This window comes from Phyllobates terribilis, unplaced genomic scaffold (genome assembly GCF_046119375.1).
Source record: "Phyllobates terribilis strain yellow unplaced genomic scaffold, ASM4611937v1 Scaffold_60__1_contigs__length_8166268, whole genome shotgun sequence".
Taxonomy (NCBI): Eukaryota; Metazoa; Chordata; class Amphibia; order Anura; family Dendrobatidae; genus Phyllobates; species Phyllobates terribilis.
The window spans coordinates 7,881,449-7,901,935 of record NW_027362820.1 but is presented as its reverse complement, the minus strand read 5'-3'; the positions used below and the strand labels follow the sequence as shown (position 1 = coordinate 7,901,935).

The 20,487-nt window shown below is 42.2% G+C and overlaps 1 protein-coding gene across 1 annotated transcript; it reads right to left on the bottom strand.

Moving 5' to 3' along the window:
* Positions 1–1,568: 1,568 nt before the first annotated feature.
* LOC141192400 (uncharacterized) lies at positions 1,569–10,991 on the bottom strand. Its single transcript, XM_073661918.1, has 5 exons — positions 10,812–10,991; positions 9,771–10,676; positions 7,130–7,249; positions 6,841–6,931; positions 1,569–3,575 (listed from the first exon to the last, which is right to left on the bottom strand). Exons 1-5 carry the CDS (start codon positions 10,989–10,991, stop codon positions 1,918–1,920), a joined length of 2,955 nt encoding a protein of 984 aa, XP_073518019.1. The 3' UTR covers positions 1,569–1,917.
* Positions 10,992–20,487: the final 9,496 nt, after the last annotated feature.

Below are 20,487 nucleotides of genomic sequence, written 5' to 3'. Positions count from 1 at the left end.
TTATTTTCCACCAAAATTTAAAAAAAAATTTCTTCCCATCTCAGACAATGTGATTTTCAGGATTTGTTTTCCCATTTTGTCTCTCATAGTTGAGGTCGACCTATGATGTCACTTACAGGTCTCTCTCATCTTTTTAAGTGGGAGAACTTGCACAATTGGTGGCCGACTAAATACTTTTTTTCCCCATTGCATTATATGGCAGCGGAATTGCAACATTTGGGTGGGTGGCATAGCGCTGCAAACCCAAATAGTATTAAGGGGTTAATTACTTCAGGAACACCGTGGAATATTCCTATTCATATAGTGGAACTGAATGACCTCGTACACAAGAAATCAATATACCCTACACTTGCTCTACTCTACAAGGTCTGGGATAGGAGTAAAGATATAATGGAAATAGGAGACTGCAATGAATCTACACCTATATGGTTTAATAATAAATATGCTGAGTTCTATAAATTAGAGGGATTTCGGAGTTGGGTGGATAAAGGAATATATACGATATAAAACATATTATCTAAAGGGATACTTAAGTGCTTTGATCAATTAAAGGGGGAATTTGGGATGACAAACAATTCTATAAATCTTTACAGTTTCGGCATTCATTTAATGCACAATCAAGATGGACTCCCTTTTGGGCAGAAAATAATACTTTTGTTAAGTTGGTATTAGAGAAGGGAAATAGTATGGGTCGTATTTCTGATATTTACTGAGTCCTTCTTGATAAATATTTAAGAATATTTCCTTCTCCAGCTAGAAGTAAGATATAGTAATTGCAAGTTATCAGACGGTAATGGGCAAGCTGAAAGGATATATTGGAGAGATGCATGTATGTCATCCCTATGGTATGTTATTTTTTTATTGTATGTGTTAGGAGGGCGGTTGCAGACTTTAATATAATGGAACGCAACCGACCCTGGGGTTCGCGATGCAGCCTGGTGGACTGCTGCCGAACACTTTCCGGGTGGAAAGGGAAGCAACCAACTTAAATGTAAAACCCCTCCGTGTTTCTGCACACTGGAACGGGTATAGCAATTCGCACTATCTCCGTTAGCTGCACGAGAGATAGGCAGAAAAAAACTATCTGTAGTCCTGTTATAGCACAGGGACTACAGTGGCGGCACTAGGATGCGTGTGTGACTACGCCAACGGGTACACGTTCCTCCAGCCGGCGTGCTCTTGGACTGAAGGGTAAAACTCCACGTGGCTGACAGGCGATAGCTGTGGACAGGACGTCTGCAGGCTGCTCGGGGTGATAGGTGACCCCTTTGGCTGAGCCAGGGTGCAAGACGAAGCTACCTGCCTATGCACATCTAAGCCTGCCTAAGCGACCTGTGCTGATCAGCCGAGCGAACTCTGGCATCAGCAGGTTCCGGAGTGAACAGCTAGGGAGCACGTGGAACACAGTTGTCCACACCACAGCATCACTTGCTCAAATGATCAGAGCACGCCGCCATGTTTATGGGCGGGCCATTTAAAGACTAAACCCTGCCCACCGATGCGCCATTGGTGACGCTACCCGTGGACCAATCAGGCGGTGTCAGGTCACCGGGTCAGGTGGGTGCCAAACCACCAATCACGATCCGCCAGGTCATGGGCGTGCTCAGTGCGGCGAATCCTGGACTTAGACTCCAAAAGCCCTATCTCCCTCTGCAACCTATGCTTAACATTGCTAGGCACAAATACCCAGGAGACAATCTGCACATCTCGTGGACCAGACAAGCGTTGGGGCTGATGATGATGCTGAGCAGCATCAGCCCTGGCTGGACCAAAATGGGAGACCACAGAAGCTTCTGAAACCATTTCAACTCCAACAACATACCGACGCTTAACAGTATGTACTGGTTTCTTGTTTTGTAAAAAAATCTCAATAAAAATTTATTGGATTAAAAAAAAAAAGATTAGAAAAAAAGGCTTCTATCCTGTGTGAGTTCTCTGGTGCTTAACCAAAGCTGATTTCTGGTTAAAACATTTCCCACATTCTGAACATGAAAAAGGCTTCTCCCCTGTGTGAGTTCTCTGGTGCTTAACCAAAGCCGATTTCTGGTTAAAACATTTCCCACATTCTGAACATGAAAAAGGCTTCTCCCCTGTGTGGGTTCTCTTGTGACTATCAAGATGTGATTTATGGTTAAAACATTTCCCACATTCTGAACATGAAAAAGGCTTCTCCCCTGTGTGGGTTCTCTGGTGGTTATCAAGATGCTCTTTCCGGTTAAAACATTTCCCACATTCTGAACAAGAAAAAGGCTTTTCCCCTGTGTGAGTTCTCTTATGTCTATCAAGAATCATTTTACGATTAAAACATTTCCCACATTCTAAACAGGAAAAGGGCTTCTCCCCTGTGTGGGTTCTCTGGTGCCTAATCAAACCTGATTTCTGGTTAAAACATTTCCCACATTCTGAACAGGAAAAAGGCTTCTCCCTTGTGTGACTGTTCTGGTGTCTAACAAGATTCGCTTTCCAGTTAAAACATTTCCCACATTCTGAACATGAAAAAGGCTTCTCCCCTATGTGGGTTCTCTGGTGCTTATTAAGATACGCATTCCGGTTAAAACATGTCCCACAGTCTGAACAAGAAAAAGGCTTCTCCCCTGTGTGGGTTCTCTGGTGGCTATCAAGATGCGCTTTCCGGTTAAAACATTTCTCACATTCTGAACATGAAAAAGGCTTCTTCCCTGAGTGGATTCTCTGGTGGTTAACCAAAACATATTTATTGTTAAAACATTTCCCACATTCTGAACAGGAAAAGAGCTTCTCCCCTGTGTGGGTTCTCTGGTGGTTATCAAGTTGCGCTTTCTGTATAAAACATTTCCCACATTCTGAACATGAAAAAGGCTTCTCCCCTGTGTGAGTTCTCTGGTGGATATCAAGATGCGCTTTATGATTAAAACATTTCCCACATTCTGAACATGAAAAAGGCTTCTTCCCTGAGTGGATTCTCTGGTGGTTAACCAAAACATATTTATTGTTAAAACATTTCCCACATTCTGAACAGGAAAAGAGCTTCTCCCCTGTGTGGGTTCTCTGGTGGTTATCAAGATGCGCTTTCTGGATAAAACATTTCCCACATTCTGAACATGAAAAAGGCTTCTCCCCTGTGTGAGTTCTCTGGTGGATATCAAGATGCGCTTTATGGTTAAAACATTTCCCACATTCTGAACATGAAAAAGGCTTCTCCCCTGTGTGGGTTTTCTGGTGAACAACAAAAACTGATTTCTGGTTAAAACATTTTCCACATTTGTAACAAAATCTATTGTCCGCTGTGTGTAATTTTTGATGTTTAAGAATAGACTTCTCGAGGGTAAAACTATTTCCATTTTCTGAACGTGAAAATGATTTCTTTGCTTTAGGAGCAGTTCGTTTTTTAATGCTTATTTTATTTTGATTTTCCTTAGTAGTTGGTAATGAATCAGAAGATAGGACCTGTTTCATAGGATCAGATGATAGATCTTTGCTGTGAAGGGATGATGGTATATCTGGAGTAATGGCATTCACTTCAATTGCATCATGTGGGATCTCAAGAGCATCAGATTTAAAAATCTCCTGTCCATCTGATCTTCTGGTACAGTCATCTGCCAAGAAAAAAAAATTATTAATTTTGAATAAAATATCATTGAAATTTATATTTTTGAACATTTCTACTTAAAATGTCTAAACAAGCACATCCCTGGGCTACATGCTAATCCAGGGAAATGAAGGGATATATGCTCAAGTTTAAAAATCAATTTTATTAGACACAAATCTAAAAAATAGAGGAATATTTTAAATATTCCTGTTATTTTTTAGATTTGTGTCTAATAAAATTGATTTTTAAACTTGAGCTTATATCTCTTCATTTCCCTGGATTAGCATGTAGCCCAGGGATGTGTTTGTTGAGATTGATTTAGATGTGGTACGCAATCTTTATTTCTTTTTCTATGAGATTCTTGTGTTAATTGTACTTAAAATGTCTGTAGAAATGGCAAGTTATTGCCAGAATGACAGTTCACAGTCTAATAGAAAACCTCATAGGAGGAACCAGTAGAGCGTGGTGTCCAACTGTTTGTTCATTCTGCCTCCAAAATATGGAATAAGAAGCCATCAAAAAATGTTATGTAGGCAAAAATAATACCAATGAAAACTTCTACTCATCCCACAAAAAACAAGTCCCCACTCAGGTCCATCATCTGTCAATGGAAAAACGTAAGTTTCCACATTATTAGTGGCTCAAAGGTTTTTGAAAAGCAACATGGCTTCCATAAACCAATCCAGCAATATCCACTCTCCCAAAGTCAAATCTCCCCCTCGTTCTGAGCCTTGCAGTGCGCTCAAACCACATTTAGCCTCCATGTATTTGGCATTACTATAGTGAGAAGAACACACTTAATTTACGGTGTGTGTCTCCTGGAGCACAATCTGGGCACTATGTGTTGGGTAATAAAATGATATATTTGCAATTTTCACTCTCCAACATCCACCGAGTGCTAATTTCTGGAAAGTGACTGTGGAATCAAAATAGTCACTACTCCTATAGATTAATTCACTGAGGATTAGAATTTCCAACATGGAGTCACTTTATGGGGATTTCTACTGCTCTGATTTTCTGCCATTTTGTTATATTAGGATTTCTGCAAATGGTGTGACCCATCTCCTCTGGGGCATTTACTTCTCCTCCTGCTTCGACTTGTGTGACGTCTGCTTTTGTCACCAGGCGTCTCCTTATTAATTCTGCAGGCGGCACTTGTGATGGAAGAGACGTCAGAACCAGAAGCTCTGGGCGGTGCAGGCTCTGTCCAGCCACTAAGATTAGGGTTGTTGGGACCAGTAGTACCATCCAGTCTGGCAGTATGGGTGTGTGTGCTGTCCAGCTAGAGTAATCTGCTCCCTGCTTCAGCCATTTAGAAAGCACCGCACCCTACTAAAGCTGGAAGCATATTGCTGGAAGCTGCCAGATACAGCCTTGTTCTCCTCTGGTTCAGTCCTCTGTACTCAGCTCCCGGCTTGTGTATTTGTTTCCTATTGTGACCCCGGCCCGTTTACTGACTACTCTTGTGTCTTCTGATTTGTTATTTTCTCTGCCCTCCTAGTTCTGACCCGAATACCTGACTATTCTTCTTGACGTTAAAGGGTGATGAGCAAGGCAGTCCCTGGGATCTGGAGTATATAGCGCCAAACTGTTCATGGTGACCATCTTTTGAGCTGCCAGGTGACCATGAACAGTGCCCCCAATACATTGTGTCTGCAAACTATTCCAGCAAGATCTGCATTCAAATAGCTAAATGTCGCTCCTTCTCTTCTTAACCTGCCATGTGCCCAGACAGTAGTGTACAACCATATATAGGGTATTGTCGGACTCAAGAGAAGTTGGAAAATAATTTGTAAGGTCCATTTGTTTCCTATTATCCTTTGTGAAGAATTCCAAAGTTATCACCACATAAAGTGACACACGTCAGATTTGAAAAATGGGGCCAGATAGGAACAGAAAACTGGCTGCAGGAAGGGGTTAAAGCAGAGGATTACTGAAGTCAAAAACTGTGACTATACACAATAACACATCTACTGAAATTATCAAACTCAACAGTCTTCATCAGTAATAAATGAGTAACTAGTGGTGAAACCTCTCTGGGGTAATTACAGTATGGGGCTCGGTGGCTCTTGGCAATCTAAACTATCGTAAGGGACAATATTTTCTATCAGATGAGTGTCAAGAAGAAATATTAGACATTTAAAGTGAACTTTTTTATAATAGTGCAGAGCTGAGGTGTCTTAAATTTAGACCTCGAGCATTGGGAAGACGTAATGGAGACCTTCTTTTAAAGACTACCAGGGAGTTACAGACTCACATAAGTGAGGCCGGCCGATCCCACCACAATAAAGCTATCATACAAAATGAAACTGGAAAAAAAAAGACAGAATAAAAGATATGTTACATTCCCAACAACATATATATAAGGGGAGAGCTCCAACACTAAACTGGAGTTGCACTCATTTATGGTGGACCATTGGAGCTACTATGACTCCTGAGCAGAAGAGTAGAGAAACTATTAGCGCCCACATTTCAGGAGAGATTGTGCAGTAATCTGAATTCCTTAGGATTGAAAAATAATGTAATTTATGGCGTTGAGTGAATCCATGAAACCAGGGCTCGAGTCATGCCAACACATCTCCTGCAGGTGTGAATAAATGTATATTACAGCCATCAGCCACGCACAGCTTAGAGATATAGCATGGCACAGGTGTAATGTTTTCTGTATAGTTTATCACAATCCTGTTTGAAGTTAGTCAATTTTAAAAGAAATTGAAAAGTCAGGATAAAGGGAAACTCTGTTGTTATTGTACAGAAATTCACACTTGGCCTCACTGCACATTTAATGTTATCGATCAAAAAAGTGAAGTTTGGCCAGAAAGACGGGACCTGGTCTTGTAGGGACCATATGAGCACATTCAGCAGCACAGAAGGGAGAGAAGGTAGATTCATCCAATAAGATATCAGGGTTCTAGGAAGCCAACAGCATCATCACCCTCCACTTTCTCTTCAAGTGATTTTCTCACTTGTCAGCACATTCTACGTACGCTGTCATTTGGCTTTGTAGTTTACAGATCTGAGCAGGTAATGGACAGAGGCTTCTAATCCCAGGGGTTAGGTGGATCCTCCAGGTTGTAAGTTCTACAGAAAAGGTCTTTCACAATTACACAAAGTAATGTGAACATTTTTGGATGGAGGAAAATCTTGTGGTCTAGAGGTAAAATGGTGATCACACAATTGTAACACAACCGGACTACACCACTGATAAAGCAGCCACAGCCGGTGACTGAGAAGAATCTTTAATTTCTCTGTATCTAGTGGTTACTACTCACCTGGGTAGTCATATGTAGGAATCTCCTCTTTACACCGCTCATCACCCCTCACATATGTCTCTGTAGTATTAATATGGGTCAGATCTTCACCCTGAAACAAATATTATAAAAGTCAAAGACAGATGGAGAAGTCACATCTATGATCAGCTCTAATCCTGCCATCTCCACCGTTCTCATTACACAAGTAAAAAACACATAATACTGGTGGATAAAACAAGACTGAGCACAAGACCTTCACAGCCGTCTACACATCATAGGGGAGATCTCATGACATCTTCTCTCCATCTACCTGATGATCCTGAGGAACATTGGGGTCTTCTTGTTTACAGTCCTGTGGAAGAAGAGGACGGGGACATCTCTCTGGTGTTGTCCTCTTACTGGATAGATCTGGAGGAAACACATACAGGGACTGAATTCATTCTTTACATACAGATAATTATAGGCCGTGTGAATTTATTCCTGTCTAGAAATACAAGTACACAAAAAGAAAAAGTGGGCACTGCTGGGGAATAATAATCACAAATAGAAAGGGATGCTACAGTAACCTGATGTAAAGACACAAAATTATTCGGAAGAAAAAGACTCAGGATATATAACCATGCACACCCAATGTTGGAAAAGTGAAAAAAATCTTTATTACATGATTACATTTAGACAACAAAAGAAAAAATTTTTTTAAAAGCATTTAAAACAGACAAAAACATGTGCAATCTTCATATGGGGGAATTCATGATAATATGCATAAAAATAGCAATAAACCCCACTATGTTATGTGCCACAGGTATATTTTACATCACTTATATAACATTCGATTAATGTAGACCTACTAAGCAAACCTGGTATAAATAGCACAGCACAACCAGTCAAAATATGTGTTTATGACAAAGCAAACCCCCCTAAATAATATAAGTGAATCAAGGAATGAGTAGGAGAGATGGTCTATTGGCAATGGGGGCCAGATAGAGGTATTGGCCAGATTGTGTCACCAAAGTCGTATATGACGTGGCACAGTTGATCCACATATAAATAACAAGCCAGGCATTCCTGAGTGGTCAAGTCAAGAAAATAAGTAAATAAAAAATATATGGAAGAATAATTACCTGCTGGCACCAGAGACCCTACGCGTTACGCTGCTCAGACGCAGCTTCGTCAGGGGTATGTTGTCTAAGAGCACATGTGTGTGTTATATAGTTGATCCCAAATGGTGTGACTAGTTTCAGGTGAGTGTTTGTCTCCCTATGGTGTGTAGACAGGCCTGTTCTCATCAGAATGTGTTCCACCCAGTCCACGTGGAACGCAAACGGAAATGGGTTAAACGTCATATCCGGTCCAAAGCAGAGGGCGCCAAATACAGCCCTGAAGCTATTATTGTCAAAGGTGCGTCCCACCCGTACCATACGGTGGAACGGGGGTGGAAGTAAAGTAAACGTCATATCCAGTCAGAAGGGTAAACACGCAGAGCAATGAACTATGCACGTAGTCATAATAAAGAAGAGGCTTGCGTTCCACGATGGAACGCAAAAACCCCAGGAGCAGCGCGTCCGCTGCAGAGAATAATAGTGATCACACAAGAAAGTGCTAGCATTAAAAAAAAAAAAAAGAAAGAATTGCAGTCCAAACCAGGAATACTAAGAAGTCAGTATATGATCTGAGGACAATCACCAAACATGCATAGATACAAAGATGCATCACATAACAGAATACAGACCTGGACATATAAGACTCACTAACCAGACAGACATAAAACAACAAAAAAATTCTTTTTAAAATAAAACTCTCTCCTTTCCCTCTTTCCTTTTTTCTCTTCCTTTCTTTCTCCTTTCCCTTTCCCTTCTTTTCCTTCCCCTTTCCATCCTCCCCTCTCCTTCCTTTATTAAGATAAAAGACAAGACATATAAATGCATATGAGACTGTGTGCAAGTATGTGAAAAGATGCACACAGTTAAACAATCACAAATACAAGAAATAAGCAATAAACTAATGGAACTGCACAAGTTGGCCCCATGGGAGGGAAAAAAAAAAAGGTGAATCAAAACCCCAATAGTGGGCAAGATTCCACATATAAGAATACCATGGGAGTCTGGAAAAGTCAGAACTGGAAAATACTCATTCGTGCCCCTCATAGCCACTACATCAAACATTAGGGTCCAATAAGAAACCAACCCCGGGGAACTGGGTAGAATTTAAAAAATATTGATATTAAAGCCGCTGGAATGGAATTTAAAGGAGGTGCACATGCACCCCCAAAATAAACAGAGTACTGCTTATAAGGACACCATGGAAATTTAAGCCAAGTAACCAGTAAATGAGAGATCCTCATTTATGCCCTTTGGGGCCACTGTGTCAAGTGTAAAGATCCACCTGGATTCTGTCCTCAAAAGGTCCCTAGTATGATCTGAATTGCGAGGGTTAGGCTTCATTTTTTGGAGGCCTGTAACTCGCAATTTATTAGTGCTGCTGGAATGGAATTGAAGAAAGTGCAGGGCCACCGTGGAGATGGTCCTGCCCTTTCTCAAATCCTGTTCAGTAAGATGGATATTCGAAGCGTGTTGCTGTACCCGCCTCCGAAGTTCCTGCGATGTTTGACCAACATAGACCTTGGGACAGGGACAGGTCAAAGCATAAATAACATTATTGGACCTGCAGTTAATGTAGTCCCTCAAAGGAAATTGACGATTGTCAGTCGGGTTAGTAAAGATTTTTTCAGATGAAAAAAATGGACATGCAGAACAATTGCCGCAGGGAAAAGAGCCTTTGAGCCTATTACCACCAGAGGTATTGTACAACGGACGTAAGTAATGGTTATGAACGAGTTTGTCCCTTAAATTTGGGGCTCGTCTAGCCGTCAGCAAAGGTTTGTTTGATAATATACTGGATAGACGGTGATCCGTCTTCAGTATATTCCAATGTTTGCGGAATAGACCACCTACTTCATTCCATTGATTGTTAAACCTAGTAATAAATCTGATCTGTGTGTCTTCCATGTCAGCTCGTGGTTGCAACAGAACCTCCCGTGGTTTGGCGATGATCCTCTGATGTGCTTTAGAGATTATGGATTTCGGATAGCCCCGTTCACGAAAGCGTGTAGTTAGGTTACTGGCCTCAGTTTTGAAGTCATCCTGTGTTGTACAATTCCTCTTGGCCCTTGAAAACTGTCCCACTGGTATACTGTCTCTCAAATTTCTGGGATGAAAGCTTTGGTAATGTAGAAGACTGTTTGTAGCAGTCGATTTTCTGTATAATTTAGTAACAAGTGATCCGCCCACTATCCTGATTTCCAAATCCAGAAAATAGACTACGGAAGAAGATATACAATGGGTAAGATGGATGTTAAAGTCATTAACATTAAGTCTATCAACAAAATCAATTGCCTCCGCCTCCGTGCCCGTCCAAATAATTAAAATATCATCAATGAAGCGGAACCACTTGAAAACCCCATAATTGTATTCCCGTAAGGGATAGACGTGTGTATCCTCCCACCAACCCAGGAATAGATTGGCGAAGGCGGGCGCACACCGTGCGCCCATGGCGGTCCCAGAGGCCTGCCGATAAAACACATGATCGAATACAAAATAGTTGTGCGTGAGGATAAATTTCAAAAGATCCACAATAAAGGAGTCATGCAGACGATTACCTCCACTCGTGTTATTCAGAAAGTGCAGGACCGCTGCTATGCCGTCCTGGTGAGCTATATTGGAATACAGCGATTCAACATCAACAGTAATGAGCAGGAACTGGTCAGGTAAACTTATGAAGTTGAGAGACTGTATTAGATGGGAAGAGTCTCTGAGATAAGAAGGAAGGCTGCCACCAGAAGGAAGGCTGGTGGCAAGTGGCTGCAAGAAAAAATCTACATAAATGCATGCTTTTATGTAGATTTTTTCTTGCAGCCACTTGCCACCAGCCTTCCTTCTTATCTCAGAGACTCTTCCCATCTAATACAGTCTCTCAACTCCCTAAGTTTACCTGACCAGTTCCTGCTCATTACTGTTGATGTTGAATCGCTGTATTCCAATATAGCTCACCAGGACGGCATAGCAGCGGTCCTGCACTTTCTGAATAACACGAGTGGAGGTAATCGTCTGCATGACTCCTTTATTGTGGATCTTTTGAAATTTATCCTCACGCACAACTATTTTGTATTCGATCATGTGTTTTATCGGCAGGCCTCTGGGACCGCCATGGGCGCACGGTGTGCGCCCGCCTTCGCCAATCTATTCCTGGGTTGGTGGGAGGATACACACGTCTATCCCTTACGGGAATACAATTATGGGGTTTTCAAGTGGTTCCGCTTCATTGATGATATTTTAATTATTTGGACGGGCACGGAGGCGGAGGCAATTGATTTTGTTGATAGACTTAATGTCAATGACTTTAACATCCATCTTACCCATTGTATATCTTCTTCCGTAGTCTATTTTCTGGATTTGGAAATCAGGATAGTGGGCGGATCACTTGTTACTAAATTATACAGAAAATCGACTGCTACAAACAGTCTTCTACATTACCAAAGCTTTCATCCCAGAAATTTGAGAGACAGTATACCAGTGGGACAGTTTTCAAGGGCCAAGAGGAATTGTACAACACAGGATGACTTCAAAACTGAGGCCAGTAACCTAACTACACGCTTTCGTGAACGGGGCTATCCGAAATCCATAATCTCTAAAGCACATCAGAGGATCATCGCCAAACCACGGGAGGTTCTGTTGCAACCACGAGCTGACATGGAAGACACACAGATCAGATTTATTACTAGGTTTAACAATCAATGGAATGAAGTAGGTGGTCTATTCCGCAAACATTGGAATATACTGAAGACGGATCACCGTCTATCCAGTATATTATCAAACAAACCTTTGCTGACGGCTAGACGAGCCCCAAATTTAAGGGACAAACTCGTTCATAACCATTACTTACGTCCGTTGTACAATACCTCTGGTGGTAATAGGCTCAAAGGCTCTTTTCCCTGCGGCAATTGTTCTGCATGTCCATTTTTTTCATCTGAAAAAATCTTTACTAACCCGACTGACAATCGTCAATTTCCTTTGAGGGACTACATTAACTGCAGGTCCACTAATGTTATTTATGCTTTGACCTGTCCCTGTCCCAAGGTCTATGTTGGTCAAACATCGCAGGAACTTCGGAGGCGGGTACAGCAACACGCTTCGAATATCCATCTTGCTGAACAGGATTTGAGAAAGGGCAGGACCATCTCCACGGTGGCCCTGCACTTTCTTCAATTCCATTCCAGCAGCACTAATAAATTGCGAGTTACAGGCCTCCAAAAAATGAAGCCTAACCCTCGCAATTCAGATCATACTAGGGACCTTTTGAGGACAGAATCCAGGTGGATCTTTACACTTGACACAGTGGCCCCAAAGGGCATAAATGAGGATCTCTCATTTACTGGTTACTTGGCTTAAATTTCCATGGTGTCCTTATAAGCAGTACTCTGTTTATTTTGGGGGTGCATGTGCACCTCCTTTAAATTCCATTCCAGCAGCTTTAATATCAATATTTTTTAAATTCTACCCAGTTCCCCGGGGTTGGTTTCTTATTGGACCCTAATGTTTGATGTAGTGGCTATGAGGGGCACGAATGAGTATTTTCCAGTTCTGACTTTTCCAGACTCCCATGGTGTTCTTATATGTGGAATCTTGCCCACTATTGGGGTTTTGATTCACCTTTTTTTTTTTTTTTCCCTCCCATGGGGCCAACTTGTGCAGTTCCATTAGTTTATTGCTTATTTCTTGTATTTGTGATTGTTTAACTGTGTGCATCTTTTCACATACTTGCACACAGTCTCATATGCATTTATATGTCTTGTCTTTTATCTTAATAAAGGAAGGAGAGGGGAGGATGGAAAGGGGAAGGAAAAGAAGGGAAAGGGAAAGGAGAAAGAAAGGAAGAGAAAAAAGGAAAGAGGGAAAGGAGAGAGTTTTATTTTAAAAAGAATTTTTTTGTTGTTTTATGTCTGTCTGGTTAGTGAGTCTTATATGTCCAGGTCTGTATTCTGTTATGTGATGCATCTTTGTATCTATGCATGTTTGGTGATTGTCCTCAGATCATATACTGACTTCTTAGTATTCCTGGTTTGGACTGCAATTCTTTCTTCTTTTTTTTTTTTTTAATGCTAGCACTTTCTTGTGTGATCACTATTATTCTCTGCAGCGGACGCGCTGCTCCTGGGGCTTTTGCATTCCATCGTGGAACGCAAGCCTCTTCTTTATTATGACTACGTGCATAGTTCATTGCTCTGCGTGTTTACCCTTCTGACTGGATATGACGTTTACTTTACTTCCACCCCCGTTCCACCGTATGGTACGGGTGGGACGCACCTTTGACAATAATAGCTTCAGGGCTGTATTTGGCGCCCTCTGCTTTGGACCGGATATGACGTTTAACCCATTTCCGTTTGCGTTCCACGTGGACTGGGTGGAACACATTCTGATGAGAACAGGCCTGTCTACACACCATAGGGAGACAAACACTCACCTGAAACTAGTCACACCATTTGGGATCAACTATATAACACACACATGTGCTCTTAGACAACATACCCCTGACGAAGCTGCGTCTGAGCAGCGTAACGCGTAGGGTCTCTGGTGCCAGCAGGTAATTATTCTTCCATATATTTTTTATTTACTTATTTTCTTGACTTGACCACTCAGGAATGCCTGGCTTGTTATTTATATGTGGATCAACTGTGCCACGTCATATATGACTTTGGTGACACAATCTGGCCAATACCTCTAAAATATGGGCCCCCATTGCCAATAGACCATCTCTCCTACTCATTCCTTGATTCACTTATATTATTTAGGGGGGTTTGCTTTGTCATAAACACATATTTTGACTGGTTGTGCTGTGCTATTTATACCAGGGTTGCTTAGTTGGTCTACATTAATCGAATGTTATATAAGTGATGTAAAATATACCTGTGGCACATAACATAGTGGGGTTTATTGCTATTTTTATGCATATTATCATGAATTCCCCCATATGAAGATTGCACATGTTTTTGTCTGTTTTAAATGCTTTTAAAAAAATTTTTTCTTTTGTTGTCTAAATGTAATCATATAATAAAGATTTTTTTTCACTTTTCCAACATTGGGTGTGCATGGTTATATATCCTGAGTCTTTTTCTTCCGAATAATTTTATTTATTCCTGTCTATTACCTGGTGATGTGAGGGGCTGGGTAACCTCCATCATGATGTCCTTGTACAGATCTTTGTGTCCTTCTAAATACTCCCACTCCTCCATGGAGAAATAGACAGTGACGTCCTGACACCTTATAGGAACCTGACACATACAATGATAAGGTCATCCCCCCGATCCCTTCATAGCGTTACTGTATAATGTCCCAGCATTCCCAGTAGTGTCACCTCTCCAGTCAGCAGCTCAATCATCTTGTAAATGAGTTCTAGGATCTTCTGGTCATTGATGTCCTCGTGTATCAGGGGGTGAGGTGGAGGTCCTGTGATTGGGCTCAGGGGTCTTCTCCATCCCTCAGATACAGGGGCCTGGCAGCGCTCACTAGAGGTCTTCTTCACTACTGTGTAATCCTGGTTATGGAGAGACACATTAATAAATCTCACTCCAGACATTTCTAGAGTCCTCACCTCTCCAGTTCTGTCCATCTGTTATTCCCATAGATAAGAATGATGTAATGTGACGTCATCAGAATCTCTCACCTCTCCAGTAAGCCGGAAGAGGATCTCTAGGGTGAGGCGTAATATCCTCTCTACCATCTTCTTTCTGTCTCTATCCATTCTTCTCTAGGAAAATTATATAGATAAATTATTACTATCTCATATTGTGGGAATCTGAGTGGATTGAAGATGAGTTGGTGTAAAATATATAAAATTCTGTGTAATAAAAAACATGAATAGCATTGTGATGCCGGTATAAAGCAATAATGTGGTAGAGCTCTACATACATCTTCAGATCACACAGAGATACCGATGTGCTATCAGTTGGGATTATGGAAGTTATAAAATAATTCAGTAATATAACAATATAAAGAATTCAACAGTCTTTGTACAGCCAATAAAATATGTTAATGGTTTATTTGTATACATCTCACCACTCCATGATAAGTTCTAGAAAGAAGACGTCTTCTATCTCCACCGCCTACTCTACACTGTGTGCACGATTATTAGATAATTTGTATTTTTGATGATTATTTTTATTAGTTAACATCTCCAGTGCTGTCGGTCAATCCACAGAGTAATAAACCTGAATATTTAAGAAAGTAAAAGTGAGGTGTTGTCTAAGGAGAATATCTCTGTTTCCAGAGTTATTATGCAACTATATGAAAAATTTAAATTTTCCATCTTAACTGTTTATTTTCATCTGGTATATTGAGAATAAGACCCAAACAACTCAATGTCCAAAAATACATTTCTGACATTTAACAAAAATTTATCAGTGACCAATATAGCCACCATTCTTCTCAACACCAGTGATAAGCCATCCATCCATGGAGTCCATTAGTTTCTTAATCTGTTGACGATCATCTTTGTGGGCAGCACCAGGCACAGCCCCCCGACACTTATCAAAGAGGGGACTGTTCTCCTTCACCTTAAATATCGAGTTTAAGAAAAGCTCAAAAGTTCTCCGGAAGGTTTAGGTCCAGTGAGGAAAAGGTCATGTCATTACTCTTTCATCTTTAAGGCCTTTCCGGGTACTGAGCAGTGAAGACTTTGATGCTGCCATTGAGCATTCTCCCGCAGAACAATCCTGCTGTTTTTTTTTTTTAAAGATGCAGATTTTTTCTGTACCTCTGTTTAAAGAAAGCGTCATCTAAAAACTTGCAGTAGGTTTGGGATTTGATTTTGAGTCCATATTCAATTAAAAAAAGTCCAACTAGCTCATCTGTAATAATACCAGCCCATAGCATTGCCCAACTCCATCTCGCTGGCGTCTGAGTTGAAGTCTAGGTCTGTGCCCATTAATGATCCAGCCATGGGCCCATCCATCTGCTCCGTTGAGAGTCACTCTCATCAGTCCATAAAACCTTTAAAAAAAATCTTTTTTCAGCTTTCTTTTGGTTAAGTCTTGATGTTTGCACTTGTGTCTTGTTGGTGGTGATTGATATTCAGCCTCGGCCTTGTCTCTGAGCACTGAACACCTAGTTCTTCTGGGCCTCCAGGGAGGCTGCGATTCTGGAATACGACAGCACTGGAGGATAATATCTTCCTGGTTGCTTCACATTTGAGTCTTCTGAAATCTTTTGCAGTTAATGTTATTCTGTATATATTTTTTGCAACCCTGTAGACTTTTGAAGTTTCTGTGGTCACTCCCCAATATCTGAGCAATTTAAGGAGTGTTGCATCCCTCTGTAAGACTTTTAACCATTTTTGACTTTTTAGAGTCAGTTAAAACTCTTTTTGGCCCATTTTGTCTGAGGACAAGAAGCTGTCCAATAATTCCCCCCCCCTGATAAAGGGTGTCAATATCCATAGGCCACACACCCCTCATTACACAAATACACATCACCCGATCTACTTTATTTTTCAGACTATAAGACGCACCGGACCATCAGATGCACCTAGGTTTTAGAGGAGGAAAATAGAAAAAAAAATTTAAGCCAAAAATGTGGTCATGATGCCCTGTTAAGGGGGAGGGGGTCTACTGCTGACACTGTTATAGGGGTATTGTCCCCTAATTCTGTTAATATGCCCCATCCTGGTATATATGACCCCTTTTCCCTGTTATATGTGGCCCTCATCCCCATCCTGATATGCATGGCCCCCTCTTCCCTCTTCCTGGTATGTATGGCACCCTTCATTCTGGTATGTATGGCCCCCCTCACACCCATCCTGGCATGACAGGAGGAGGCCTGACAGGAAGTGGTGGAGGCGGAGCCTGCCGTGTGCTGCAAGAGTTGTGCTGTGTGTGGAGAGAGCTCCTGGGAAGGGAGGAGAGCCAGGCGGAGGTGACCGAGCGGACCGGGAGGACCAGTAGGAGGCGACCGGAGGGACGAGCGCAAGAGAGCGCTGTGGCAGCGTGCAGTGCCGGCCAGCGGAGGGTGCCAGGTGGTGGTGACCAGGAGGTGATCAGGAGGACCGGTAAGAGGCGACCGGAGGGAAAAGCGCGCTGTGATAGCGTGCAGCGTCCCTAGAGGAGGTGAGTGAGGGGCAGGAGGCCGCGATAAGCGGCCCTACTGAACCCAAGTGTGTACTGAACTGTATTGTATTTGTATCTGTATTGTAATTGTATTGTATTCCCTAGTCCATATTTAATTGATTACCCCCCCGTCCATATTTAAATTGATTCCCCTGAACACCCCGTCCATATTTAACTGATCCCTCTGACCACATTAAATTGACCCCCCGTCCTCATTTAATTGATCCCCGACCACCCCCCGTCCATATTAAAGTGATCCCCCTGACCACATTTAAATGATTGACCCCCCCAGCCCATAATTGATTGATCCCCCTTGTCCTATTTAATAGATTCCCCTTGTCCACTTTTACTCATCCCCAGTCCCTATCTATTTGCCTTATCCCCCACCATATTTAATTAACCCCTGTCCATAATTAATTGATTGATTCCCCAGACCACAATTAATTATTTCGCCAGTCCATATTTATTGATATTATTGATACTTATTGATCCCCAGTCCTTAGTTAATTGACCCACCGTCCATACCTATTTATTTGCTTTACCCCCCATCCTATTTAATTAAACCCCCTGTCCATAATTAATTGATTGATTCCCTAGTCCACAATTAATTATTTCCCCAGTTCATACTTATTGATCCCAGTCCATAGTTAATTGACACACCGTCCATACTTAATTAATCCACCTGACCCACTCAGCTGATCCCCCGTCCATACTTAATTGATACTTAATTGATCCCCCGTCCATACTTAACTGATCCCGCGCCGATATCTAATCGATACACTTGCACATCCCTAATTGATCCCCGTCCATACACCTATATATAAATAATTGTGTTTTGTACTTGTACATATATACTGACTGTATCCCCATATTTAGAATGACGTCCATGTTGGCCGGAGCCGTGCAGTGTACATCTTGCGCAATGTATGCATTCCCTGAGCTACCGCTCAGGGATCCATACTGCTGCGAGAGATGTGAGCATATCGTGCACTTGGAAGCCCAAATCCTGGATCTAAGTGCTCAGATAGCGGTACTGAGGAGCATCGACAACATGGAACGGAGTTTGCTGCTCACCGAGCAGACACTCAATGGGTCAACACTGGGGGTGGAGCTTAGTGGGGAAGCGCAGGCTGAACAGGCAGGGAGCTGGATAACAGTTAGGAGGGATAGAGGGAAGAAGTATAGGAAGGCTGGTTCAGAACCGGCATTATTGGAGCACGACAGATCCTCTGACCGCCGGGGGAGTGTATGCTCCAGTAATGAGGGGGAGGGGGGAAGTGTAGGGCAGGCTAGACAGGTCCTGGTAGTGGGTGACTCTATTATTAGGGGGACAGACAGGGCAATCTGTCACAAAGACCGGGATCGCCGAACGGTGTGCTGCCTCCCTGGCGCTCGAGTCCGGCACATCGCGGATCGGGTTGACAGGTTACTGGGTGGGGCTGGCGAAGACCCAGCGGTCATGGTCCACATTGGCACCAATGACAAAGTGAGTGGTAGATGGAGGGTCCTTAAAAATGATTTCAGGGATCTAGGTAGGAAGCTTAGGGCAAGGACCTCCAAGGTAGTTTTCTCAGAAATACTACCAATCCCGCGAGCCACACAGGAGCGCCAACGGGAGGTTAGGGAGGTGAATAAGTGGCTAAAGAGTTGGTGCAAGGCAGAAGGGTTTGGGTTCATGGAGAACTGGGCCGACTTCGCTGTCGGCTACAGGCTCTACCGTAGGGACGGGCTGCACCTCAATGGGGAGGGTGCAGCGGTGCTGGGGAAGAAGATGGCTAATAGGTTGGAGGAGTTTTTAAACTAGAGACGGGGGGGGGGAAACCAAGGAAATAGGTGGGATGTGAGGCAAGCAAGGGGGAAGGGGAGAAGTGAATATAATGAGGGTGGAGAGGGGGGTGGGGATAGTACAGTTAGATCGTTAGAGAAGAATAGGATGCTAAATAACCCCAAAGTTTTATCTTGCATGCTGACCAACGCAAGAAGCCTGACCAATAAGGCGGATGAGCTGCGGGCGCTTATATCGGAGGAGAGGTATGACATCGTAGGTATAACAGAGACTTGGCTAGACGATAGCTACGACTGGGCGGTAAATTTAACAGATTATAGTTTATTTAGAAGGGACCGGAAACAGGGGAAGGGCGGAGGAGTCTGCTTATATGTAAAGTCACGTCTAAAGCCCAGACTAAGGGAAGATATAGGAGAGGGAGAAGAGTGGGTCGAGTCCATGTGGGTAGAGATAGAGGGGGCAAAAAATAATAATAAAATATTACTGGGGGTCTGCTATAAGCCACCCAATATAACAGAGGAGAATGAGAAACTGCTATTAGGACAAATAGACAAAGTAGCAAAACATAATGAGGTGATTGTAATGGGGGATTTCAACTATCCGGATATTGACTGGGAAACAGAAACCTGTAGATCTCAGAAAGGAAAAAGGTTCTTGACAAATACTAAGGATAATTATCTCTCCCAACTAGTGCAGGAACCAACGAGAGGGAAGGCCGTGTTGGACTTAATATTGACTAATAGGCCTGATAGAATAACTGAGGTACAGATAGGGGGGCACCTAGGTAATAGCGATCATAATATTATCAATTTCAAAATGCCCTTCAGTAGGGTTGTCAATAAAGGAACAACAAAAACATTAAACTTTAGGAGGGCGAAGTTTGATCAGCTGAAAGAAAACCTTCAACTTATTGACTGGGACAAAGTTCTTAATCAAAGGAATACGAATAGTAAATGGGAAACCTTCAAAAGAATTCTGAATACTCAGTGCGAGAGGTATATACCGTATGGGAATAAAAGGACAAGAAATAAGAGGAAACCAATATGGTTGAACAAGAACGTAAAAGGGGCGTTAAATAGCAAAAAAGAGGCATTCAAGAGATTAAAACAGGAAAACAGTAAGGAGGCACTAATGTGTTACAAGGAAAAAACGAGAACCTGCAAAAAACAAATAAAAATAGCGAAGGAGGAAACAGAGAGACGTATTGCTAGGGAAAGTAGATCAAATCCCAAACTGTTCTTTACGTATATAAATAGTAAAAGGATTAAATCGGATAATATTGGACCGATAAAAAGTGATGAAGGCAAAATCATAGAGAAAGATGAGGATAAAGCTAATCTATTAAATAAATTTTTTTCGTCAACTTTCACAAAGGAAAAAGAACTAACAGGCGAAATGAGAAGTGACAAACTTAATCCTCCACTAAGTATGACAAATCTAACCCAAGCTGGGGTACAGAAACGCCTCAGTAACATTAAAATAAACAAATCACCAGGACCTGATGGCATACACCCACGGGTACTAAGGGAACTAAGTAATGTGATAGACAGACCGTTATATCTTATATTTAAGGACTCTGTTGAGACTGGGTCTGTGCCACTTGATTGGCGACAGGCGAATGTAGTGCCAATATTCAAAAAGGGAGCGAAAAGTGACGCCGGAAACTATCGGCCGGTGAGTCTGACGTCCGTTGTGGGCAAAATTTTTGAAGGCTTCATTAATGAGGCAA